Source organism: Chelon labrosus, assembly GCF_963514085.1.
Source record: "Chelon labrosus genome assembly, chromosome: 14".
In the NCBI taxonomy this organism is placed as follows: Eukaryota; Metazoa; Chordata; class Actinopteri; order Mugiliformes; family Mugilidae; genus Chelon; species Chelon labrosus.
The window spans coordinates 8,956,257-8,983,786 of NC_140347.1; the positions used below are offsets into that span (position 1 = coordinate 8,956,257).

The window sequence follows — 27,530 nt, forward strand, 5'->3', positions numbered from 1 at the left end:
GTCTAGGTTCAGCAACATTATGTTGCCCAAAGAATGAGGTCAGCTGACTATCATTTTCACACATGGATTGACCACCACAGAGTCCAGACCTTAACCCCATTGAGAATCTTTGGGATGTGCTGGAGAAGGCTTTGTGCAGTGGTCAGACTCTCCCATCATCAATACAAGATCTTGGAAATAAATCTGGTGACACTGCAAAAGCTTATCGAAACAATGACACAGAGAATGTGTATTTTTTTGGCCAGGCAGTGAATTTTTACATAGCAAGACACCCCAATAACCTTTAGAATGAATTCCATAATGGATGTCATATCATGAATGAGGGTATCTACAGTAATAATGAAAGTAACAAACCATATGTCACTAATTTAAGGAGGTTTCTACAGCGGACTTACCCTGCCCATTGGAGTAGTAGATCCACCTCTCTCTAACTTGCGTGGGTGGCGCTGGCGTCTTCTTCTGAATCGCCTTCTCCATTATGCTGCTAGGGTCCTGCACCGGGCCCTTCTTCAGCACCCGAGAGCTCCGCTTCACGCTGCACACCACGATCACCACCAGCACCAGCAAGAGAAGCAGCACGATCATCCACGGCAGGTGCTCATTGATGTCAAAGTGATTGTGGGGGTTTGGCCTTGGGGAGCCCCTCCTGGTGGGCCTGTAGTAGCCGGAGACCCCGCCTCCGTTCCCCTGCCCCGCAACCTTGCCAATACCTGTGCCGACTTTGACCACCTCTGCGCCATTCAGACCCTCCATCGCCTGCTTGTTGGGCCCTGGCATTGGGTCAGAATTGGATTGTCCCCGTAGCCGCTCGATTTCCATCGGTTGCTTTTGAGCCGGGGGCAGTGGAGTTCGTGGGGGATCACGACCTGGTGGTGTAGGAGTGCCTAGGTGACTAAGGAGTAGCCCCTCTTCTCTGTGGCCTTCCCCTCCCAGGGTTTCCCTCAGTTGAATGGATGCCGACTGGCTGTAGATACCTGCGATGACGAATAGAGAGGTGAGAGTGAACAAGGAGAGCAAAAAAACAGACAAGATGGTACAGAAGTAAGAGATAAGAGACATGGAGAGAGAGGGAGTTCAATTCACTCACTTGGGAGATTGGCTTAACCCAGACAATAAAACAGAAGGCACCGCAGGAGGGAATCCTAACACTTTAATCCATGCAAGCAATCTGGCACACCAACACAAGAAGGAGTAACTTGAGTCCCTCTAGTGCCCTCCCTCATCTGCCTTCCATGCCGTCTTCCTCCATCCCTCGATGGGCAGCAGTGTTTCTATCCAGAGTTGGCCCTACCAATACTTGGTGTGAATAATCTTTTCACAATAACGTTCCATAAATAAACAACTTTGACAGCAATAGCTTGAATTTGGCTGTTAGACAACAGTGACCAAGATTTTCGCAGGAAGCCACGGCAGATTTTACTGTTCATTTCATTCTGTTTATCATCATGAAATTGTAAGTGCACAAGGTAAGATGAGGTCAGGGAAGTGGGAAAATTATTGTGAAGATACAGCAGAAATGGATAACGCCAAGCACGGCCTTTAGGTTGCTTGTTTTATAACCATAGTCCAAGGAGGCAAAGGCTTTGGATTGAGAGTCGTGACTTTGAACTGACTCTCAAGTATGAAAAGTCTGAAGAACATATGATGGCATTCAAACTCTACACAGGCAAGCATTAGTAACTTGCGAGTTTGACCAGGCAGGAGCTGGTGAAATAACAGATATGTTACCGTGTTTTGGACCATGTCTCATGGGCCCTGACAGATGGGTGATACGGTAGTGAAGGGGTACTGAGGAAGTTCGGTCAGTCAAGACCTGGTCTTTCTGATTTGTAGGTGTGATGAAAACCAAGGCAAATGAATGTTGAAGGTTTGTCGGTCACAGTGGCCACATTTCTAGCAGACTGCTAGAGAAAGTGGGCAGGAGCTGTGGTGGATATAATACGCTATATTGTACAGGCAGGTGTATATCTATCTAATCTAACAATTAAGAAAAACGTAGAATCCTTGTGGCAAGACAACTGAATTGAGCTATCTCCAAAAAGCACAAGCTTATGGGGTGCTTTGGGTCAAGATGTGGTGAGTGCTGACCACCGTAGTCAGAGGAGGCACACCTTGAAACCTGCAGGAGTAGTGCCAGATAACATACGGTACCTTCGTAGTCCATGGTTCAGAGCTTATGTAACTTTGCTAAGCTAACACCAGCTAGTAGAGTCCTCTCAGCAGCTGCAGAATAACATATTCAATGAGGTTCATGTCATACATGGTCCTTAAAGCACAAAGCAGTCATTGAAGGGACTGCCATGACTCACACATGACTAAAAACTGGAATTAATCATTTACTGGTGACACAACTGACCTGGGCGACTATGGTATGTAGGAATCACTGAGGAGGTACACCCTTTGTGAAAATATGGTGTATTCTCTTAACTGCAAACACATCATTAGTCTCCATCTCCTTTCTGCCACACTCCTAGCTGTGCTCCACCTCATAATCTCGCAGCAAATGAGCTCTAAATTGCTCACCTCACAGCTTGCTTCTTGATTAAGCTTAAGGGAAAACCTAACTGGGCTTTAATTGGAGGAATGGCTTGGAAAAGAAAAGTAGTTGAGCTGAGATTGGTCAAACGGTCTAACAATTTACAGCCAAACTAATCTCCCTAATCTATTGAATGGGAAAAGAACAATTAGGATTAGGCGTATGGTTTGGCATACACAACAGCAGGGACATGGATAGTCAATATTAGTGCCTCATTTTCCCCTAACGGGTATCCCCACGGCTGCTAACACCTCCCTGCTGCTCGCTCTCCGTCTGTGTACCATACTAATGGGATTGATGTTGCATAAGCATAATTAGGCTGCTGAATGGTTTTGGGATTGCTATCATCTGGATGCATGTTAATTCCTCTCATCCTCTCATAAGATGACAGGTACAGAGGCACAGGTTTAATCCTCCAAAGATAATATAAGAAAGACACCGAGGATTTGGGGTTATTGTAATAGCCACCAAAGCAGAAGTCATTAGCTATTGACCAACAATGATTATGAATATTACAACTGGATATCCACACAAATGAAAATGTCCTGTGAAGTGTCTTTGTCTAACACAGCATGACTTCAAATTGACAGTGACACTAAGCAGGTCAAGCAGTCTTCCAGTACGTTGAATCTTTGCTGACCGGTCTGGAAATAAGTTGTGGAGGGGGCGTGGTGCATCAGCTGCAGGGGAGAGGTGTGGAGAGGGCTAGGTGAGAGTGATTAGCACACCTGCATCCTGTTGAGCTAATCACTCTCTCCTTTTAATACAGTAGCGTGTTGGACCTGGAGAGAAGACCAGACACAACCAAGAGAGACACACACATGGCTGTCGGCAGTGAGAAAGTCGGTACGCCTGCGAACGACACAGAGGAATGTGTGTATGTGTTGTGATTTAAAAATTAAGAAAACTAAACGTCATCGCTATCCGAGTGATTCTCTGTTGAAGAACCCACAGTGCCATCTGAGTACGCCACATACGTGCACATAAGATGTATGTTCTCAAAAAGCAATAACTTCAAAATGTCGAAATGTCAAAGTATTGGTCTTTGCATGTAAAGCTGTTAGCAAAGATAAAAACATCGTTGGAGTCTGTTTTCATTAGCCAAGCTAGCAGCATGGCCCAAGACGTCATGCTGCATAGATTTATGGTCCCCAGAGGTTGGAGCCCACAGAGTTTGGTCAATATTTAACCTTGTCCGATCCTTTGGTCAATGAGCCTAAATACTGCTAGGAATGTGGCCACTGTGACTAAATTGGTGGACATGATGAATATTACCATTAGCATCTTACCATTGTGAGTACATTAGCACAGTAATTCAGTCTTAAGGTTGTCACATACTCCATTAGAAGCGAGAAGTTGATGTCATTTTGTTCACATGGCCACATTTTGGTCACAAAACGGAAGTGGGCGTGGCTAATGCGTAAAAGCAGATATGCTAGCAAGAAAAGTGCCAATCGTCGTCCTTCTCCCACAATGCTTAGCTTGTGTGGCGTATGCTGCAGTGGGAGCAGCATACGTGAGGACTTCCCTAGAGATCGGCACTTGAGTTTCTCATGACGTATGAATTACCTCACCAAAATTTCTACAAATTTCCCGCTTCTCGTGGAGTACGTAACAAGCATCACAATGAATCCTTGTTTTGAATCAGAGTTTATTGGCCATTGGTTTTCATGACAGTGACAGTAGAGAGTAGAGAAGCCCGTATAAAACTGTGTATAGTCACCGTGCTAACCATGCTAAATATACAGTGTAACTACTGCTCATAAGAGTTTAATGTGGAATCATTTTACGTTATGTACTTTTCATAACTAAACTATGTGGTAATTGTAAGTGTAAGGGTATTTTTTTTTATTCTAAGAGGTAGCTTTGTAAAAAAATCTTTTATCAAGACCAAAATATGAAGGTAGCTTAGAGCAAATCGCCTCCTTCTGCCACATTAGATGTTTATTCATTGCCACGGCGCTGCATCCAGCCCAGCTGTGCTCACTGTTTTCCCCAGTAGTGGAAAGTTATTTTTCAAGGTTATAGGCTATGGATTTAAACATTTCAAGAAAATCTATGGCTATCAAGGAGATTCGTGAATTAACTTAAAAGCCCCCTGTGCACACAAACACTACAACTCATTCTCTGTTCCCTTCTTTCCCAGAATGAGGGGGTCAACTCCCCTCTCCGCTGACGGTAAATGACAGGTGCGAAATAAATGCCGCCGGCATGTAACACCCCTCCACTCTCCACTCTTTCCTCTTACACTACAGACGGGGTCGGATTAACTGGCTGAGAGGCCATCGATCTAGTGCCAACACAAACGGCAGTGACAGTGTTATGGGTGTGGGGCTCTATGAGCGGGGAGGTGGTGGTGGTGGGGAGGGTACACTGGTTATGGATGGTTTAACCTGAGAAATGGTCTGCTGTCTTACTGACGTAGAAAAAAACCTGTTAAAGAGTTGATGAGGGAAGGAGGGAGGGAGGGAGGGAGGAGGAACAAAAGGGAATGGGGAGGATTTTTCACCTTCTCTGATTAAAGGGGAGGAAAGGACGGCGGAGGAATGGGACAGAAATACCCATAACTCCTCCTGTCTACAAACAGCAGCATTCCTGAGATAAGGGGAAGCCACCAGTTCGTTTCCATGCCTACAGATTATCCTTCCCGTTGGGAATTCTCACAGGAAAAACATGCAATGGTGCAGAATATGGTGCAGAACAGAATATTCTGTACAGTAGAGGATGTGAGAAAGAACCTAAACTACTTTTATTCACTTTTGAAGGATGTAAATTTGCAGGATAGAGGGCAGATCAAGATTAATAAGGCCACTATTTCATACCGAGATATCTGTATATGTAATCTTTACCAATTCATTATTAATTGCCATACATCACCTTTATGTATGCTTCCAGGCAGTGAGGACGGAGAGCTTGAAGAAACCATGGCTTCCTGTACAAGCACAGCCTGTTCAGGGCCTAGAGGAGTGGTTGTGGATGCAGGAGGAGGTCCACAGACATTATCTCTCTCTCTCGTCCCCGCCGTGAGCAGCACCAGCCCCTGAGCTTGGCAGTCCGTGTGGTTCCGGCACTTCGGCCCCCTCGACTCCGCGTCCGAAAAGGTCCCCTTGGCGCACGGCTTGCAGAGCACGTCCTCCGTCTCGCTGCCCCGCTTCTTCGCCCTGGTCCCCCGAGGGCACAGGGAGTGGGGCTTGCACCCCGCGCCGGCATCCCCCGGCGAGAAGCTGCCGGGCGGGCACGCGCAGACGCGGTCCTGGGTGGCCGTGCAGGGAGCTTTCTCGACGAAGCCCTCTGGGCACGGAGCCCGACAGCGGTGGCATTGCTGGACCCCGTTTTCACTCCGCGTGAAGGTGCCGTCAGGGCAGGGGCTGCACTCCCTCACAGCCGTCGCCGAACAGTGGGCGGAGACGTAGGTGCCCGCCGGGCACTTGTCGCAGACCAGCTGGGTGCCCGACTCTCGGTCGGTGTGCTGATAGTGGCGGGGAGAGAGGACGGGCTGGTCATCTGGGCTGGCTGTGGTCAAAACACGGGCTGTGATGTCAGCCACCACTGTACATAAGAGCTGAGAGGAGAAGAGAAGGCAGACATTAAGAGGTTTTATGGATTTCCTGCACAGGATGCACCACTAGAGACCGTCATTACACACAGTGAAGTGTTCAAAGCCAAAACAACACATTGATTGGATTAGTTCAAGCCAGACTGTTCACTAGGGAAGGAGTATTTAGCTTATTTTAAGAATAAATCTGTGTTTTTACGACTACATCAGGAGGATGGTAACAATTTACACCAATCTATGAACTGTGTAGTAGGAATGTCACCAGAACCAATGCATTGGGACAGAGAAACAGAAACAGAAAGGCCCCTGCTAGCCAGTGAGTCCAAGGCCTCTTGTGAGGTGACGGTTCTAACCACTACCAATCTAAATTGGCCTTAGATGTCAATGCTTGGTCGTCTTGCTGTGGTAGAGCTGTGGTAGACTGGTAACATGTCCATGGAGTACCCTACTCCATTCTCTCTGAGTCCGTCTAAGGATGAATGAATGAACGAGTGACTAATGTAAGTGGAATGAGCAAGGATACGTCGTAGATAACCAAAGGCCAGTGTGTAAATGGTGGAACATCACATTTAAAACACCTCAAACATTTGTCACCAGTATCAAATGTGTCATTACATAATTTGGTATGAGAGACCAGGACCCCAGACCAGGCAGGACGACACAAGGGTGCTGTGGAAAGACTGACTTCAGATACACTTCGTGCAATCATTTGGGCTTCCGAATGAATACAATCCTGTTAAATCCAAAATCATTTCACTCACTCAGTCCTGTGATTCATCCTGTGCCTCTAAAGTTCAAAGGGTGCGAATTCATTTTTATAACCGTGGCTGAGAATGTAAGAGACAGCCGACAACGGGCTTTCCCTGGCTGCCCCCTCTCACCTCTGATGGGAAGCCAACAGCTCACTCGGTTTAGGGGAATCAGCCACACATGTCTACAAACTTTCCCGCACATGAGCTGAGTCATGATAGAGCAGTAACATCAGACACTGCTAGAGGGCTAGCAGCAGTCTTTCACTCCCGTTAACCACATTTAAAGTCACCGTACGTAATATTTTGATGTTGTTATGAGATCTGCCAAATTATTGAGCACATGATTGGATTAGCTTCTGGTCTGAAAAAGTTTTTAAAGGGAAACTACCGTTTTTTACAACCTGGACCTTATTTCTGGCATTAAGTACGATCGTTTACTCACCCATATAACTTTGGTGTCATTTGGAGTTGTTCGGAAGATATTTAGATCCGCGTATATCCATATAGTGGGAGTGACTGGGGCACCGAAACACAGCCTCTAAATAACACATTATCTGCCACGAAACTGGTTCATTTCACCAATATTTTGTTATAATACGCTAGTGCTATTCCCCGTTGAGTCCAGAGTTATAGCACAAGCGTAAAATAACAAAATATTTGAGTTTTGTGGCAGATAAAACGTTATTTAGAGGCTGTGTTTCGGTGCCCCAGTCACTCCTACTATATGGATATATGCGGCGCTCTACTGGATCTAAATATTGTCCAAACGCCTGCAAATGACACCAAAGTTATATGGATAAGTAAACAATCGTATTTTATGAAAGAAATAAGGTTCGGGTTGTAAAAAACAGGTAATTTCCCTTTAAGACCTCCTTAAGCGAAACACAATGTTTTGTGATGATTTTCAAATAAAGAAAATAAAAATCCACAAAGACAAGGGCAACAGGTTCAGGAAAAGAACTGTGCAAGATTGTTCTTGGCAACACTAAGGACACAGCAATGTTTCTGGCAAACGCTTTTTGGAATTGCAACTGGACAAAAAGTTAAAGTATTTTGAGTTAACACACGTTACATATCGTTAACCTCATAACATAAATGCCCAAATCATTTTTTGGCCACTGTTACAATATCAATAAAAAATACCAACGTGCTTGCTAAAAATGGTGTTTTTTCTTGTTTTCCGAAAACGAAAAAAATATGACTTTCATTATGCTATGAGGCTAACAATGGGTAATAGAATTGGCACCATGTTTGCTAACCTTTCTAGCATGCTATTGCTAGTCATGTAGACGTAAATACTTCTGATAGCAACTGTTTGGATCACTAGATGTACAGAACTGACGAAACTTCATGCTCAAACCGAACATTATGTCCCAAATAGAACACTTTAGGACGCTTACATTGACTGTTAGATCCCTAGTTTCGCTGCTCATTGTGGAAAAGCAACTGGTTAATGTTATAACACCCGTATACACGTGTCCACCACTAGCCAAATCTGTCCGTAATTTGTCCAAATGGCCACGCTGACATGTTGAGTGAGTCCTATCCTGTTAGACCATCTGACATCACTGGAGAGCCCTCCAACGGTTATTTGAAGCAATTTTTAGTGTGTTTTTGGGTCACTGTGCTTGTGTTTGAGGTTTCTGTGTATCTCTTTCCATTTGCTGCGTGCCTCCACATCTGTTTGTCATCATCGTGCATCTGTCTGTGATATTTTTGTGTCTCTCCTTGGTCATTTTTAACCATTTACCAGCTGTTTTGTGATTTTTTTTGTAGTGTACTTTTGTAGGAAAAAGAGGCTCTGGTCCATGGGAGCACCCTAATTCCTAGGGCCCTGAGGTTTGTGTGTGGTAGACCTGTTTAGGAATCCATTCGTGTCCATCCATGCGGTTTGGACAGTGCATTAATCCCACTTAACACCTCTTCAATGGAAAAAAAAAGTGGCACAAGTTTAATGCAAGTGCAACCTAAAGTATTTAAGACATACAACGTCAATGAGCGATCGGCCGTAGACATAAAAAAAGCAAGGAGACGGACAAAGACGTTGCATACAAGGACACGAAGGGGTGCAGACAGAATGGTCTAAATGTAGATCCGCATGAAAAAAAAAAAAAAAAATTGTGTGTTTAAGCGTGTTCTTCCCTACAGGGAAGAAGTCAAACCTAAACGGAGATTAGCAGCCCTCGTGTGTTTATGCAGAACAAACAAGTCGGGTGGGCTTCAAGTGACGCACCGAGGGGAGAATTTGCGCCGATGACGCATGCGTACAAACGTCGACTGTGAGCACAGATCCAAATCTACAACTGAACAAAAAGCATCAGTTTAGAAACAGACCAATGTTGTGCATCAAGTTCACCAGGGGCCCATGAACTGGCCACAAATACAAAGGCAAAGTATTTTGATTATTTTTTACGTCACAAAATTGTTACTCAAAGGAAAACTAATTTCACGACCGGAGCTAACAAGGATAAAGCCGTCCATTCATCCATTGCCCCGTTGCCCTTTTCTCCGCACCACTCATTCAGTTCTTTGTGTTCGCTCCCAGAACCTCATCCATAAACATCAGAGCATGTTCTCGACACGCTGCTCATAACTCAGCTGGCGTCAGTAACATCAATGCAATCATTCACGTCGACGTTCAAAGTGAAAACGCTGGTAGGAAGCGCACGCAGCAGTAAATGGAACATTCTGCTTGTTACAGGCCACAATGGATAGCACCCCCCCAACCACCTCCACCACCACGTGGCTCTTTGTGCTTGTAGAATTTTACTATTGAGAATGCACGCCATGAACATTACCATAATTGGGTTGCATCACTCAGTGAAGGTTTTAAACAAAACCATTCTAATGTAGGGGCAACCTTCAGCTGATAAAAAAGTGCCAGGCATCTCCTTTGGGCTGAACACTGCGACAGATAATTCTCAAGTCTTGAGAAGGAGCTTGCATTAACGTAACACTGAAGGTACGACATCTCACCTGAAACTGAGACTACCATAACGTCTGCACTCGTTGCATTAGTCTACACTGTCTGGCTTCGTTGGACCACCTTTAGCTTTGATTACAGCACGCATGTTTCGATAAGTTGGCCCAAGTCCCGCCCACTAACATGAAGGAGGTGGAGCTTATGACCTATACTGCAACCAGCCACCAGGGGGAGCTCTACTTGCTGTGGCTTAAATTTCGAGGAGCTGTCATGGCGTCCACTTTTCCTACAGTCTGACTCCCGACAATGACACAATGATATTAGCAAACAAGGCTAACCAGCTTCAACTTTTAAAAAAACAAAACGCAAACCTAACACCAGAAATGTTAAATTTAACTTTTTTTAGCAAGCCAATTATTTTCACAATAATGCCAGCTTTATTAACACTCTATGCTATCATTCTAGCTGCCTAGTTAGCCACGCATCTTCGCTAACAACTGCAGGGTGGACGCTATGCCGACACAATAATAACTTGAGGCTTCCTTTTCGTCTTTGGTGTGAAATCTGTTAGACTGAAAGATGCCGATACTGATTCATTTGGACTAATGTTACCTGGATAGTAATGACACTACACATGTACTGTGCGTGTTCCACTTATTAATGAGATATTTTCTTTACATTGCCTTGTCTGTATTAGTAGTCACACCCAGTTACTCCTGTTCTGCATAATGCCATTACATGCACGTATGAATCTGGTAATATTTGACTGTAAATAAAGATGCTGTTTGCAAAGCTGCGACAGGACATTTGGATGTTTAATGCCAGCGGAACATTTCCTGGAAGACGAGTGAAAACTGAGCTGATATCACTGTGTGCGTGCGTTCCCCCCAGGCTTGTGATAAAAGTAGACGGGGAGCAGGCTGACCTCTGACGATCCGTCTCGGTCTGCAGCCACAGGTTTGATGCCAGTCGAGATAATTACTGCTACTCAGTCAGGAAAGCAGTGCAGTCAGTTAGCGGGAGCGACATGCGCGTTCACAGCTTGCAGGTGCGCATCCCAGCATCCGTTCCTCATACATGCAGCACAACGGTGCAACATTTTCTGTTTGCCATCGTGAAAATAAAATTCCATTAATGCACAAAAAAAAAGAGGAAACAATAAGTGCAGGGGTGGCACTCAGTGTATGTGTGTCCACTAATGCACACACACGCACGGCAGATGGACTCTGTCTGGAGCTTTTACACAGCTACCTCTGCAGTTTAGCAATGCATGAATCAATTTCTGTCTCTGCATGCTGCCAGCCCTGCTCGGACGATGCCAACTCTTTCTCTGTTCATAAACTACATCATCTGCCTGGTGCACGGGCCAGAAAAGCAATCAGAGGGGCCAGACACGGGGAGGGATGCGACAAGAACGCGGCGTGTATGCATAAACCGGAACACGACTAAAACCGTGCCACACCTACTTCACTTATTCATGAGGTACAGTTAAAGGAGCACTCCACCGATTGTACTAATGAAGATCGGATTACTAGTGGTAATTAAATAATAATATAATGTCCTCTGTGGCTATGGAGGCGACAGGTTTCTAGACACTGGGGGATGTGCAGTGGAACGCACATAGTCAGAAAGGCTCCAATAAAAACATGCTTTTCAAATGCATGATTGTGAATGTAGTATCTGGGACTTACAGCGCATTTAAAGGGGAACTACCATTTTTTTACAATCTTATTTATGGCATAAAATACGATTGTGTACTCACCCATACAACTTTGGTGTCATTTGGAGTCCTTCGGAAGATATTTAGATCCAGTGGAGCACCGCGTATATCCATATAGTGGGAGTGAATGGGGCACCGAAACGCAGCCTCCAAATAACGCATTATCTGCCACGAAACTCATTCATTTCACCAATATTTTATTATGATACGCTAGTGCTATTCCCCGTTGAGTCCAGAGTTACCTGTTATCTATTCGCGAACGTGCAGCGGTTTGTTGTTCTTTGGCCAGCTGTTCCTCTCTGCCTCTGCATCCTCCTTTCAACAAGCTCTTCATCCGTATACTCTGGCTCTAAACAGTAAGGACGTCCATCATAAACAAAGTCGTCGTCCACAACCTCAGAATCGGAAAAAATATTCAGCCATGTTGCAAAAAACTAGCAGTAGCAGATTACAGGTAAACACATCCCGCACGGCGCTCAGAGATGACATCATCCAGGTCAGAGGTTAGTAGGTCAATCTACAGACCCCGGATGATGATAACAGGTAACTCCGGACTCAACGGGGAATAGCACTAGCATATCATAACAAAATATTGGTGAAATGAACAAGTTTCACGGCAGATAATGCGTTATTTAGAGGCTGTGTTTCGGTGCCCCAGTCACTCCCACTGTATGGATATACGCAGATCTAAATATCGTCCGAATGACTAGAAATGACACCAAAGTTATATGGGTGAGTAAATGATCGTATTTTATGCCAGAGATAAGGTCCAGGTTGTAAAAAACGGTAGTTCCCCTTTAACTGGAGTTTCCAGTTTTCAAACTGCGTTCAGATCAACATCCAATTCATGATAAATACGTTTAAGTATGCCTCACTTCCATTAATGGATATAATTATATGTTACTATGGTAAAAGATTATCCTAAATCCTGACTGATCCAGACACCAGTCTAATAATAATAAAGTCAAGTAAACTAAAACACTGTTATTACAGTAACACTGAAACTAATCTCCAGTTTGAAACTGAATAACTAGTTTCTAATTAGCAGGGATCCTTTTTCTGTTTAGCGAGGGAAACCCAATCCTGAAGAATGAGATTTCGCTGCATGCTGGGGTTTAATCTGCGGACGTTCAGCCGATGTCTCTGCGACTCACTGACAGAGCGAAGGACACGGGCACGGGGTAAAAGAGAGAGAGAGAGATCTGAGGGTGGAGTCGTCGTGCAGTCAGCTCTTGTTTACATCATGTAGGCAACAGTGTGCCGCCACTGCACCATCACTGCAGAGCAGGTTCCTGTTAACGCACACCCACCCACCACACACACACACACAGAAAAAAACACACCTCTCAAACCCCCCCGACTTTGTGACTCCCTGAGCAGAATACTCTGTAATTCTACCTCTAGCAGTAGCTACTGCGTAGGCCTCCCCTGACACGCCTAGCTCCCAGTCTGCTCGCAGGCATCCAAGCAGAAGTAGACCTGATAGGTCAGAGCTTTTTTAGGTGACAGGTGGCTGAACCTGAGCCACCTCTTTCACTCCCTTGTTTTTTCTGTGCGCGAGCATGAAGTGCTCAGTAGTCTGAATTTCCAGACACATAACTCATCACATGGTGGTTGTTTTGAATGACACACGACTAACACCCAGTCTAGAGGAGTAAAGTCACTATGACACTTACCCATTAGATTTATCTATTCTAGGATCTACTGGCAGAAATCAAATCTAAAATTCATAATTGTGTTCAGTCACCTGTGACTACATCTAAATCTTGTTGTTTTCACGTGATTAGAATGATTTGGATTTAGTCCCATCCACTAACATGGAGGGGGCGGAGCTTATGACGTATACTAGAGCCAGCCACCAGGGGGAGCTCTACTTGCTTCGGCTTCACGTTTGAGGAGCTGTTTCGTCGTCCATCTTTACTTGTCTATGGTTTGAACCCCCCGGTGGGGCCTTTCCATTTTTGTTTGTTTGTTTGTTCTCTCTGTGCAACATCCCATTAAACTGGCATGGAATTGGAATGGTTGTTTTTCTGTGACAGACTGGTGACCCGTCCAGGGTGTACCCAGCCCCTCGCCCCAGTGACAGCTGGGATAAGCTCCAGTCCTCCGCCCCTCTAAGAATAAGCAGTAACAGATAATGCATGTATTACTGATACTGACGTCACATCTTAGTATAGCTACTGCAGGGAGGCGCAGTCTCGCTATTGTTGAAAGCAAACAACTTCTATTTGTTCCAGGGGGACGCTTTACGAACCCTTTACTTAAAGGGGAACTAGTGCTTTTTACAACCTGGACCTTATCTCTAGCATAAAATGTGGTTGTTTACTCACCCATATAGCTTTTGTGTCATTTGCAGTCGTTCGTCAGATATTTAGATCTGTGTATATCCATATAGTGGGAGTGAATGGGGCACCGAAACGCAGCCTCTAAGTAACGCATTATCTGCCACGAAACTCGTTAATTTCACTAATATTTTGTTATGATACACTAGTGCTATTCCCCGTTGAGTCCGGAGTTACCTATTATCATCATCCGCGGTCTGTAGATTGACCTAGAGACCCTGGATGATGTAATCTCTTAGCGTACCCGCAACGGTCGGCTTGTTTACATGTAATTTGCTACTGCTATTTTTTTGCAACATGGCTGAATATTTTTCCGATTTTGGGGTTGTGGACAAGCCATGGCAGTAGCAAATTACAGGTAAACAAGCCGACTGTTATGGGTGCGCGCAGTGCTCAGAGATGACATTATCAAGCTCAGAAGACATGGTAACAGGTAACTCCGGACTCAACAGGGAATAGCACTAGTGTATCATAACAAAATATGAAATGAACAGCAGATAATGCGTTATTTAGAGGCTGCGTTTCGGTGCCCCATTCACTCCCACTATATGGATATACGCAGATCTAAATATCTCCCAAAGGAATACAAATGATACAAAAGTTATATGGGTGAGTAAACGGTCGTATTTTATGCCTGAAATAAAGTCCAGGTTGTAAAAAACAGTAGTTCCTCTTTAAATACAGTGCAAAATCCTGTTTTGGGTTGTTTGACCCAAGCAGCAACTAAAAGCCAAGCTTCTTCTGCTTCAGCTCTGATCAAGTCCGCTAACTCTATGGAAGTGCAAAGCGAAGTCACTGGGATAACCCCCTAAAGACCGTTTTTGCCTTATCATTCAGCATCTGGTCGGGGCGTTTGCTGCGAGTTCTGGGGCTGCTGTTTTGCTATAAAAGGAAACCACATATCCTATAAAAACCCCTTCCTCTAACTGTAAGAGTTTTCCGTTTTTAACGACGACGCTGGAGGTAAACTCTTCCGTGCATCTTGTTATTAAGCATTCTTCTTACATTTCTAATTTTACTATAAAAGTTTATGATGCTCTACCGCAAAATTTTAACAAACGCTTAAAATTTGACCTTGGACCACAAGGCATCTGAGACCTTAAACTGATTTACTTAACTTCACACAAAGGGCAAACGAACCCAAATATCAATGTGGACGACAACCAGATGCAACATGCACATGGACAGACAGCATGTTTGCACTACTACATCCAACCTTTCAGGGTTTGTCGGCAAGCCCTGAGACTTACAAACGTCACCACAGAGCAGGACGTAGATGTTTAGACGCCTCAGTGTTGTATTTCTTCTAGATATCGTACAGTTTTTTTTAGGAACAACCTAATTATGACAGAAACAATCAAGCTACAGTGCAGGACGGGGCGTGTGAGTTGGAACATGTTACATAAGGAGGTGTGCGCGTTCATGGGTGGGATGTTTGTAGATGAAGTCATTAAGTTGTAATTACTATCCAATTACAGCAGGGCTACACCGCACACACACACACACATATAAACAAACACGCACACACACTGGCAGACAAACACACGTGCAGTTGTCCCACTTACATCTATTCACTTCCACCAACACGCACACACAAAAACAAACACACATTCCCGCAGCACCTGTTGCTGGGTGTCTTCGTGTTATCCTGCAGCACGTTTCGGCTGAGAGAAAGAGACTCTGTCTGGATCCGGTCGCGCTGAATTCATCGCTGACAGTAAGCCAGAGAGATGATCGTCGCATTGTGTGGATGCTCGCCGCTAATGACCGGAGCAGGGAGCGCTGTGGGGAGAACTGAGCTCATCCTTTGTGGAAATAAAACTTGAGAACATTGGCCTCCCAAGACTTGAGCTGTTTTTGTCAGGGTTACAGCTTTATGCTATGCTTTTGGCTTGTGCAGCGCAGGATGATAATACAGTGATTATAGTTAAGAGTCAGCATTTAGCATGACAGATGAATTGTATTAGCCAAAAAGATAAAACAGAGTCTGAATGCAGGCCACAGTTGAAGAGTTTCATGTTGATTTACACCGAACATACTGTGTCTTACTACTGAAAGCATAGACTGTATATAAATATGGATGCCGCATCCCCACTTCCTTGCATTCTGACAAACTGACGCTATTTTCCCGGGGGATATGGGCGCCGCGGTAAGGACTGAGAGCCCATCAGCATTGTATTAACTGTCTAAAATGACAGAACCATCCTTGAAAAAACAAATGATTTGACGTGTACTTTAGTGTTTTAGTTCGCGGCCCATCCACAAACATGGAGGGGGCGGAGCTTATGACCTACACTGCAACCATTTGTCTTGTCATATTTTCAAAGGAGTTCCTTTAAACATTAATGTGGCTCTGTCCTAAATGGAGTCCTGTCATCAATATCACTCATGCCCTTCAGAAACATTTCTAAGGGCCTATCAACACCTAGGCGTCCGAACAGTGGCTCAAGTGTTTGATCCTATAAATCCACGTAATGTTGTTTTCACACCACAGTTATGTAAGTGTACTATGACGACAGGTGTCCTGTCATCGGCACATACAGCTGACTATATTTAACAGTGGCTGGGGTGTAGACAGGCGTGCATTCAATGTTGGGGATGTCTTTGCATGACACAACAGATTTAGTCATAAAAAAGGGTCTAGCAGTGATAGCTTTGGTTTGGGAAAAGAAAAAGTAAGTTGTGAAGGTCAAATTTCAGGCCACAACTCAACGCAGGAACTATTGTTTTTTTACAACCTGGACCTTATTTCTGCCATAAAATACGGCCGTTTACCCATATAACTTTTGTGTAATTCGTATTCCTTCCGGAGATAATTTGATCAACGTCCATATCCATATAGTGGGAGTGAATGGGGCACCGAAACGCAGCCTCTAAATAACGCATTATCTGCCTCGCAACTCGTTCATTTCACCAATATTTTGTTATGATACACTAGTGCTATTCCCCGGTGAGTCCGGAGTTAGCTGTTATCATCATCCGGGGTCTGTATTTCAATCTTTAGCGGCTGCGTTTTGGTGCCCCAGTCACTCCCATGGATATACACAGATCTAAATATCTCCTGAAGGAATACGAATTACACAAAAGTTATATGGGTGAGTAAACGGCCGTATTTTATCCCAGAAATAAGGTCCAGGTTGTAAAAAACAGCAGTTCCCCTTTAAGTACTATTTTTGCTTTGTCTTATCAATAACTGGCGAATACCACACACTGGCTACAATCTACATCGCCTGTTTTCCTGCTTCCTCTGGGCATGTTTATCTACGCACAACACACAACGACCGGCACAGTGAAAAAGACAAAGCTCAAAGCTGACAGAAACAGCATTACCCAAACCCAATTTTAATGCCTACGCTTTTGTTGGGAACATCCGGGTAGAGCTTCCTGCTAAGGTGCAGGTGTATAGTCCAAAAAAACACGCGCAGACAGACGACGGTGGCGCGTTTTATGCTTGGGAACGAACCGAGGTAAAAGATCAAGGGATTGCATAGGGACCGCCAACACAGATCTGAACTCACGGACATAATTACATGATGAAATGGGAACTGTAAATTGCACTTTAGTCGCGCCAAGAGATCCACAACTGCAGAACTGTTAACATTAACTACAGTGACAACAGAACAATTCTCATTTATTGTGAGGATTGTCAAACATCCAGGTCATTGTATTTCTAAAACAAAGCTAAGTCAAAGACAACTGGGACTTCCTTGAATACATTTCATCCATAAATGACTGGTGGAGAGTTTAGGCATACTTTCACCTGGAAGTTCTTTTTTTTTCTCACTATGAATTCTGTTTAACTTTTGCAATTAAATTCCATTTGTCTTTTTAAACAAACAAACCTTTCTTATTTGCACCATCCGCGAAAAGCGCCTCCGGCAACTTGGAAGCCACTCCACGTTTATTAGCGCAACCACACGAGAGCTGAAAAAAACAGCCGAGCCCAAACCTCTAAATCCCCAAACACATGTCATTAAAAGTAGCGGCAGGCGTCACTCTTTTGTTTGCGCCGGTCGCCGTCACCTCAGCTGGGCTGCAGCATTCCTCTTTCCTGCTCAGGAAGGAGACAAAGGCAATGAGCCTCCTCACAGCTGGAGCCTCGACTCCAGGAGACACAACTGTGCACGACAACTACGTCCGACGTTGAGCAAGCTTGAAACGCATCAGTCGGTCCATGTTGACCCCTAAACACGTCAGGTAATGTGAGAGCCTATAGTCAAAAACACATCAAACCCATGTTTTTCTTTTTAGTTGCTGTATTCCTTCTTTGTTTGTTGTGTGACAAAGAGTCAACAGATAAAACTTGTATAACTGACTGACATTTTAAAGGGTAAACAATAGACTGCTGAGTGTCCTTTCTTTCTCCATCCTTCCACTGGAGACTCCTTTGTGTTGTTCACTCGCAATGGAAGCTACGCACACATTATTAGGATTCAAACATAGATTTATTATTATTAATTTAGTGTCAATTTAACTTACTGACAGTTAAATTATTTAATTATGTTGGCTACTTGGTTTGAAGTTGTGTCAGGGACTTAGAAAAAAAAAAAAAAAACAGGCACTGGCCCTTTAAATGGAGAACCTGCTGGAGGAATCCTCGGGATAAAGAATAAAAAACGAAAAGGCGCTCACCACTGCGGTCACGCACACGACACGCATCGTCCCGATTTTGGCGAATGCAGATGAAGGCAGAGCGAACGTCCTTGTTGTCCAAGTTGTCTCTAGATGTCCCTCATCACCGGCGTCCGCACCAATATCATCACCATCATCATCATCATCATCATCATCGTCCTCCTCAGTTGACCGGAGGAGAGGAGCTGAGCAGCGAGGAGTCCCAACCGCAGTGTTTTATAGTCTGTGTCTCCAGGTGGACCGGTTTCAGATGATACGGGCTGAGGGCTTGGTCCAGAAAGAACGCGGCGGTAATTCCCATAGCGATGATGGATGAGGGCCACACTGGGACCGCTGCCTCGCCCCCGTCCTGGGTTATATGAGTGTGTGCAGTGCGGCTCCCCCGTCCGCAGACACTGGCGCGCTGACGCAAGGCGGGGAGGGCGGGGCTTGGTCGCGCGTCTCAGCCAATCAGAGCCCAGAGAGAGCCGTGCACGTGCGTTGAACCTCCGATTGAGGATTCTTGCAAATCTGAAATAAATAAATAAGTGAATGAATATATGTCTTGCTTTCTACAGAAAACTAATATAAATAATAATAATAATAATACATTTTATTTATTTATTGGTGCCTTTCAGGACACTCAAGGTCAAATTGTTAAAATAAAACACAATTAAAATTATATATATATAAAACATAAAGATACATAAAAATGACAGCAGATAAAAGTGAAACTATGGAGCTCAGTAGGTCTGTCTGAATAAATTAGCTGACATTTGAAGGCTCCAGTCCGGACCCTATGGTGGTCAAGTGAGCAGGTGGGAAGGGTGAGTTGGACGGATGAGAGTACAGGCGGGACTGTTTTTGTGGAGGAGGTTAGTGAGGTACTGAGGGGTGAGGTTGTTCATGGCCTCGAAGGTGAGAAGTAGGATTTTGGAGGCGATGCTGAATTTAACAGGAAGCCAGTGGAGTTGCTGCATGAGTTGTAGTAGTCCAGACAGGACGTTATCAGGCTGTGGACCAGAGTTGCAGTACTGTCGGGCGAGAGGGATGGACGGAGACATTGGGAGATGTTGCACAGGTGGAAATAGGCTGAACAGGTGATATTGTTAATATGAGACTGGAATGAGAGAGTGTTGTCAAGGATGTCAATATGCTAGCATACATTAAGGTTACAGAGTTAACCACTGTTGTCTCTTTTCTGGAAGTAGCCAAAATTAACTTCAGAAAACAATATTTTTTGTTTTTGTTTTTAAAACTTAAATTTGTTCAGAAGGTATATCTACAATACTCAAAGCCTCATATTGGCCTGGATGAAACTTATGAACAGGGTGAAGTGCGTTTGAAGATAATGACTTTCAGGACTTGTTGACATTTGTTCAAAAGTGTCCCCTTGAACAGCAACTGGTCATTGTCTGCATTAGCTCCTGTGTTTCTAGGAGGTTCAACCTGAACATGCAGGCAGTATACGTGTGTGTGTACATTTACATGGCAGTTAAAAACAGAAACTCAATTAATTTAAATCTTCTTAAACAGCCCCATCTAACCATAACTGTACAAAGTTGTTTAATTAAGGTAAAGAAAATGATCCTTTGAGCAAATATCCTGCATAGTTCCTCAACTTTAATAAGCAGCTATTGTAAATAAAAACTAGGTGATGAAGTGATTACCTGATGGCGGGCTTCCACTTCCAGCTCCAATCTCTTTCATATACAGTCTGTGTTACTAATGTGCGACGAGTTTTATCACTTCTCAGCGTCAGAAGTGTCACGTGTGAGTCTTGAGAGCCCTGCTTATGATATGAATGATAGAAAACATTTATTTCGGACAGGCTTCAGAATCAACACAAAGATGGCGCCCATGCATCTTACCTGCAGGATACATAGGTAGCACTAGAGTCAGTGTCAAATACATGAATAAAACTGTAATTTGATGAAAACGTTTAAGAAAACTCAGAGCATTCTTCTTTGTTCTTATTTTATTAAAAGGTAGTTTTATCTTCGCGTTATTTTGTAACAGAATAGACCTATCAATATCTCTCTCTACATATATATAGATATATCTATAAATATATACAGTTTTCAAGATGAACACTACTTTTATGATGATAATGGCTCTAAGACAGGAATAAGTTCCCAGCAACCTAATAATTAAGGAGATTAATGAGTACTTCCACAGTGAGGCAGATTTCCAAGTAGAGTGACTCGTCGTACTAGGAAGTGACTAACTTGTTGCTCACTGCTCCCTGAAACATTTGCTACTGCTAGTTTTTTGCAACGTGGCTGAATATTTTTCCAATTCTGAGGATGTGGACGAACCATAGCATCTAAATATCTCCCAAACAACTACAAATTATACAAAAGTTATATGGGTGAGTAAACAATGGTATTTTATGCCAGAAATAAGGTCCAGGTTGTAAGAAAACAGTAGTTCCTCTTTAATGAGTTCATCTAAGACTCGTTTCGGCTGCGTTTCGGTGCCCCAGTCACTCCCACTATATGGATATACGCTGATCTAAATATCTCCCAAAGGAATACAAATGATACAAAAGTTATATGGGTGAGTAAACGATCGTATTTTATGCCAGAAATAAGGTCCAGGATGTAAAAAACAGTAGTTCCTCTTTAATGACTTCATCTAAGACTTGTTTCGGCTGCGTTTCGGTGCCCCAGTCACTCCCACTATATGGATATACGCTGATCTAAATATCTCCCAAAGGAAAACAAATGATACAAAAGTTATATGGGTGAGTAAACGATGGTATTTTATGCCAGAAATAAGGTACAGGTTGTAAAAAACAGTAGTTCCCCTTTAACGACTTCATCTGAGACTCGTTTCGGCTGCGTTTCGGTGCCCCAGTCACTCCCACTATATGGATATACGCTGATCTAAATATCTCCCAAAGGAATACAAATGATATAAAAGTTATATGGGTGAGTAAACGATCGTATTTTATGCCAGAAATAAGGTCCAGGATGTAAAAAACAGTAGTTCCTCTTTAATGACTTCATCTAAGACTTGTTTCGGCTGCGTTTCGGTGCCCCAGTCACTCCCACTATATGGATATACGCTGATCTAAATATCTCCCAAAGGAAAACAAATGATACAAAAGTTATATGGGTGAGTAAACGATGGTATTTTATGCCAGAAATAAGGTACAGGTTGTAAAAAACAGTAGTTCCCCTTTAACGACTTCAACTGAGACTCGTTTCGGCTGCGGTTCGGTGCCCCAGTCACTCCCACTATATGGATATACGCTGATCTAAATATCTCCCAAAGGAAAACAAATGATACAAAAGTTATATGGGTGAGTAAACGGTCGTGTTTTATGCCAGAAATAAGGTCCAGGTTGTAAAAAAACAGTAGTTCCCCTTTAATGACTTCATCTAAGACTCGTTTCGGCTGCGTTTCGGTGCCCCAGTCACTCCCACTATATGGATATACGCTGATCTAAATATGTCCCAAAGGAATACAAATGACACAAAAGTTATATGGGTGAGTAAACGATCGTATTTTATGCCAGAAATAAGGTCCAGGTTGTAAAAAAACAGTAGTTCCTCTTTAAATACAGTGCAAAATCCTGTTTTGGGTTGTTTGAACCAAGAAGCAACTAAAAGTCAAGCTTCTTCTGCTTCAACTGTGATCAAGTCCGCTAACTCTATGGAAGTGCAAAGCGAAGTCACTGGAATAACCCCCTAAAGACCTTTTTCCCCTTATCATTCAGCATCTGGTCGGGGCGTTTGCTGTAAGTTCCGGGGCTGCTGTTTTGCTATAAAAGGAAAGAAATCAAAAAGAATGCAAAAGAAAAAGCATCAAATATTTTTTCTTTGGCAGGGGAGGGGTGCAGGCAACTGTTGCTACTGCTGTTTGAAGAGATTTCTCAGCACCTTCATTGCTCTTCTGTGGCACTTTTAACCAGCTTCTGAAAACCGTGAATGTATTTTTATCTTGTCAGACATAATAACCTCTGTCACCCCATTCAGTATGAGAAGCCTATAATGATATATTAACAGAATCCACTGTTGCTCATGTGATGCAGAAAACTGGCGACTGTACGCTTGTACTGCAGCCCTGTTTCTCACAATAACTCGAGACCAAAATGGCACGACGGTTTGCTCTTCGGCTACTCTAAGGCGCTTAGTTGGTAGCATTAGTTTTAAACCCAACGTGACGTCTGAATAAACGATGGCACTGAAAGGTAGCAAAGGGGTAGTTATGGGAAGCTATTTCTGACAATGATGGGATGAACAGGTAGTTAAGAGCCTTTGTCATTTGTCACAGCGCGTGGGTGAACAAGTTTTCTCACAGCTAATGAACAAATCTAATCTTAACATATAATGGTACTCCAATTTTAGGTGTGCTGATTATCAATTAAAAGGCAGTCCACTTAGCGTCTGATCACACCGGGTTTCTAGCTCTGCTGTTCTCTTTCAAAGACCAATTATTGATTGTTGATTACTCGCCTCTGGTTCAGTTTAAACTGGGAATTTCCATACCCTGTCATTCTTAGGTGAAACGGGGCAATTAAACGGTGCAACTAAAGGACCTGCAAATAGTCCGAAAGTCCTTAGTCATCAGGCTGGTTTCCATCATGCAACACTGTGACTCTGTTTCCCTCATAAACAGCATTAGGGCGTTCTTTGTGTGGCCGTTTTTAGAAAGTGCATGGTAATGGAGTTCAGTCGGTAAATAATTTAACAGCTTTTTTTTTTTTTTTTTTTGATCCTCTGCTGTAAATGTCAGGTTTACCAATGGTGTGCCCGCCCTTGGCAGGATTTTCATGTTCAACACAGGGGCAGTGAGCCGTTATCTGACCTACCTATGTCATCTGAGGTGCTGTAGTAATTAATAACGTGACAAATACAAATATAGAGGCTTTTTAAACTTCCATTTGAGCAGTTTTTAATTCCACATCAACTCCGCACCAGCACAAGGCTGCACAAACTGAAACAGGCTAAGAATGTGAGTCAAGAATCCCTCACGGTCACTGTCTGCAATGTTTCCTTCAACGGTGATGGTCATCCTCCCCCAAACATTCTGGGAGATAAACTGTCTGTTTAATACGGGGTTAGGTTAGCTCAGCTTCATAACTGGTGTTCACAACATGAGGGACAGAAGCTGCAACTTTGTTAGCGTTGCTAGCGGCGTCGTCACCAAATCTCTCGGTCGGAGGGTTTGGGACAGGCATTCACCGTATATGTATATGTAGGGAACAACGGGCGACGCAAATGATTGACTGGGACGTCAACGCGTCAGAGAAGCAGCAAAACAAGTCGGTTCAACTTTTCATGTCGTGCACCGTGCCTGACAAGAGTCCGACGACAGCTTATCGCTTCATATCGACACCTTGCATGTCGTGCTCTCACTGCTAGTGAGCATGCACCATAAGCAATATCAAAGCTGACATTTGGGTTGGAGTTTTCCATTCCATCACATTGTTTCCTTTTTATTCTCCGGTTAAAGTGTAAAAACAAGTCGTGGTTTAGCATCAGGTTACTCTTTCTTGACCAGGTGACTAATGTCCTATACAGGGAGGGACAAAGTCACCTCCACCTGCTGAGGAGACTGAGGTCCTTTGGACACAACTCAGGACTTTTTATGACGCTGTGGTTGCACTGGCAACCTTCTACGTTGCGGTCTGCTTGTGTCAGCAGGGACAAAAAGAGGCTGGTCAAACTGAGGGCCAATATGTAAATATTTTTTGTACCATAACGTATTTACTTTTATATAGTTTCTCTTGTCTACCATATTCAGTTTTTTTTGTATCTTGCACTGTTGTTCCCTGACGCTGTAACACCCTAATTTCTCCACAGGATAAATAAAGTCCTATCTTATCTTATCTTATCTTATCTTATCTTATCTTATCTTATCTTAGGTGCAGCGGCCTCCTACGGTATTGATTGGTTGACAGGCTAACTAAAGGCCTATTCGCACTGGCCTAGTTTTACCGAGTGGCCTCCAGTAATTTGTAATAACGTCTGTGATCTTAATCCCGTGCGAATCGGCCATGTGTCTGTAATTTGTGAAGTAAAATTACCTACCCTATTTCTCGTAAACACAGACGTCCTGTGACAAAACTAATCCGGTGCGAATCGGCATCTCTGTGATTTGGGGAGTGAGTTTTGACTTTTTCAAGACTTTTGTTTGATTCACTGCTTTTTTCTGCCTTTTGTCACTTAAGAATTATGAAGGATGTGCTTTAAATCAAAGTTTGGACAGATGGTTACGGGTTATGGGTACAACGTTGAGATGTTGCCGACCCATTCACCTGTTTGGATGGTTGAAATCTTTAAATCGCAGAGGGGTCGTTTCTGAATCACATGGCGTCTGCAGGTAAAACTAGTCCCGTGTGAACAGGGCTTAAGTGCGACAATAACGTAACATAGTGTGTTAGGTAGATTCATAGAACTTTAAGAGGTGGTTGTGATCCATGTGGATGTAGTCTAGCTGCAATCATTATGCTAAGCTAAGCTAAGCTAAGCTATGCTAAGCTAACACTCTTCTGGAGCTACGTCCAACTCAAATTGGAGAGTGGTTTCAAACTTCTCGGCAGACTGTCAAATTTGCCATGATTTCAGACAATTTTTTAAATATTACTTTTATCTTTTAATGTCAGCAAAGAAAGCGCCTTAAACCACAACCTCGCTACACAACCACATCAGCCTGCATTTGGTTTCCCATGGATTATCATCACGGGACAGCAGGCGTACCATATGTGTCAGTGGAGCAAGCACGGTGGCTCGAGCCAGCCACTCAGTCATCTGTTCAGAGCGGTCAACCTGTCACCCACCCATTTACCGCCCTGCTGTCGAGCCATCCAGACGTAAACGCGTGGCCAAGGCGGGCCTCTAGTAAACAATCTGCACACAAGCGCTGCCATGGAGCGCTCACGGCCTCAGACGCTTCCGCAAATAGCAACAGCCGATAAAAAGGGCAGAGCGGCCATCTGGACGGCACGTGGAGCGGAAGTGAGTGGACACGGAGTGAGGGAGGGAGGGGATGTAAGGATGAAACGTGCTGATTTGCTTTTACCGGGCTAGGGGAGAACAGAGTTAATGTAGGTCAGTCGGAACGAAGGGAAAATCCGTGCAAAGTTGAGCAACGCCAGAGAGCATGCTGCTTAGGATACGTTGCACATACAGCGTTTCCTGATCAACGCTGCTGCTGCTCAGTCATGCTGCAGAGCGGAGCTGACGTTCAGTGGGCCAAGCAGCCTGAGTAGCTGCAGGGCTACAGATATCCTCAGACTGCAGTTACAAGGTGAAGCTGCCTTATATAGAGCTGGTGTAAAAATATATATATATATATATATTATAAGGAGGAGATTGGTCTGCATGTGAGAGAGCGTGTGCAGATCTGCAAAAATATGCAACAGACTGAGCGAGAGTCGGTGTTTTCGTGTGCACGTGTCCATTAAATCAGATCCCCAGATCCACGCACATACGAGCGCCTACTATCAACACCCGCGAAACAGCAGCCCACCCAGCGCACAAACACGCAGCTTTGGCAGACGTTTTAATCGCCGCTGTCGTAATTCCTCTTAAAAGGATAATTCCAGTTTATTACAACTCGGGCCTTTTATTTTCATGGTTTTTGCGACATCTGTAAAAAGCAGTCAGGCGAGGCGAGGAACACCAGCAGTGAGACTACCATACAGGTTGTAAACAAACCCCCAGGTTGGAGGCGGAAAAAAAAGAAAAGTTTATCGCCTCCACTTTTACTCCTTGTTCTTCCCTTTGTGAAGGAACTACAGACGTTTCTTTCAGTTTGGTCATCCTGCGTTGGCCTGTTTACGACCCGTCAGATAATCTGGCTGCGTTTCTTGCCTTGTTGTAGCTTTGCTGCCATGTTCCCGGATCTCGGCAATTACTTTTATAAGCACAATGTTATTACAGTTGGCAGAAGTGGAGGCCAAGTTATAGTAAACTAGAACTACCCATTAAACTGAATCTGTATATGTGTATAAGTACACACTATCGAGAAGCATGTACACCTCCTCACGTTGGCAAAAGCGACGCCCATACTTCTGCTAGACCTACTGGCGTTTTCGTTTGATTAACACTGCGCTCCACCGGTTACAAAGAAATGTTGGATTATGCACTGCAGAGTGGTTGTCAATGGCAACTGTCAATCGTCACGATGTCACATCCTGTATCTATAGCGTCAAATAAACTTAAATGAAACTTCTAAAAGCATTGTACGTATGAACTACCTTAAATGACAAACCATTCTTAAAAAATTTTTATTTGACGCGTATTTTAGTGTTTTAGTTCGGCCCAAGTCCCATCCACTAACAAGGAGTGGGCGGAGCTTATGACCTATACTGCAGCCAACCACCAGGGGGAGCTCTACTTGCTTTGGCTTCACTTTAGAGGAGCTGTCATGGCGTCCATTCTTTTTACAGTCTGTGACCTTAAATCCTTAAATCTCAGTTTATGCAATAGAACATATCGTTTGCGACTTAGTGTTTTGTTTTTTAATGTCTGACTTTTCGCAGTAGTGAAAGCAAACTGTAGGTTTCTTAATTAAAATTGGCTGTGTGCCACTTCCCTTGAGGCCTTGCTTCACCGGTAACATTTAATAGGACTGGATCAACGCTTCTGTCAAAATGTCAGCTGTGAAAAAAAGATAATTTTTCCTTGCATTGTTATGAGATAAAGTTGTCAAGAGGCTGATTTTCCAGTTGAGTGCCATTAAATAGTTAATACTGTATTATTGTTATCTTTATGAGGAGAGCATCCACATTTCACACAGATCATCTGAGTCTACCGCTATTTTACGTCTGACACGGCATGCTCCATTTACTTCACACATTTGCTAAGTCTGTTTCCATTGCACTCGTTGCTTTTAGCGCCAACTTTTCCGCCTCCACCTCATGAGAGTTGTCCCGCTTCTGCTGCTCACGGTAAAATGCTGACTCATCGTACAGCTAAACGCATGAGACCAGGACCAGGAATAATAATGAATGAATCTGTAGTCTTTAGGTGAGTGATGGTTGACATGTGAGAGAAAAACTAAACGACCTGGCTTAGCATGTCCAGGTGAAGCACACCAAAAATTAAGATATACTTAAAGCTGTAACAGTTATAC

The 27,530-nt window shown here is 43.8% G+C and overlaps 1 protein-coding gene across 1 annotated transcript in view; it reads right to left on the minus strand.

Moving 5' to 3' along the window:
* Positions 1 to 18,800, minus strand: part of tnfrsf21 (tumor necrosis factor receptor superfamily, member 21) — a 45,627-nt gene extending 26,827 nt beyond the window's left edge. Inside the window, exons 1-3 of the mRNA XM_084560960.1 lie at positions 18,462 to 18,800; positions 5,414 to 6,098; positions 396 to 974 (exon numbers count right to left, since the gene is read on the minus strand). Coding sequence (XP_084417086.1) covers positions 396 to 974; positions 5,414 to 6,098; positions 18,462 to 18,488 — 1,291 coding nt within the window. The 5' untranslated portion in view covers positions 18,489 to 18,800. The remainder of the gene's footprint in view (positions 1 to 395; positions 975 to 5,413; positions 6,099 to 18,461) is intronic.
* Between the last annotated feature and the right edge of the window lie 8,730 nt (positions 18,801 to 27,530).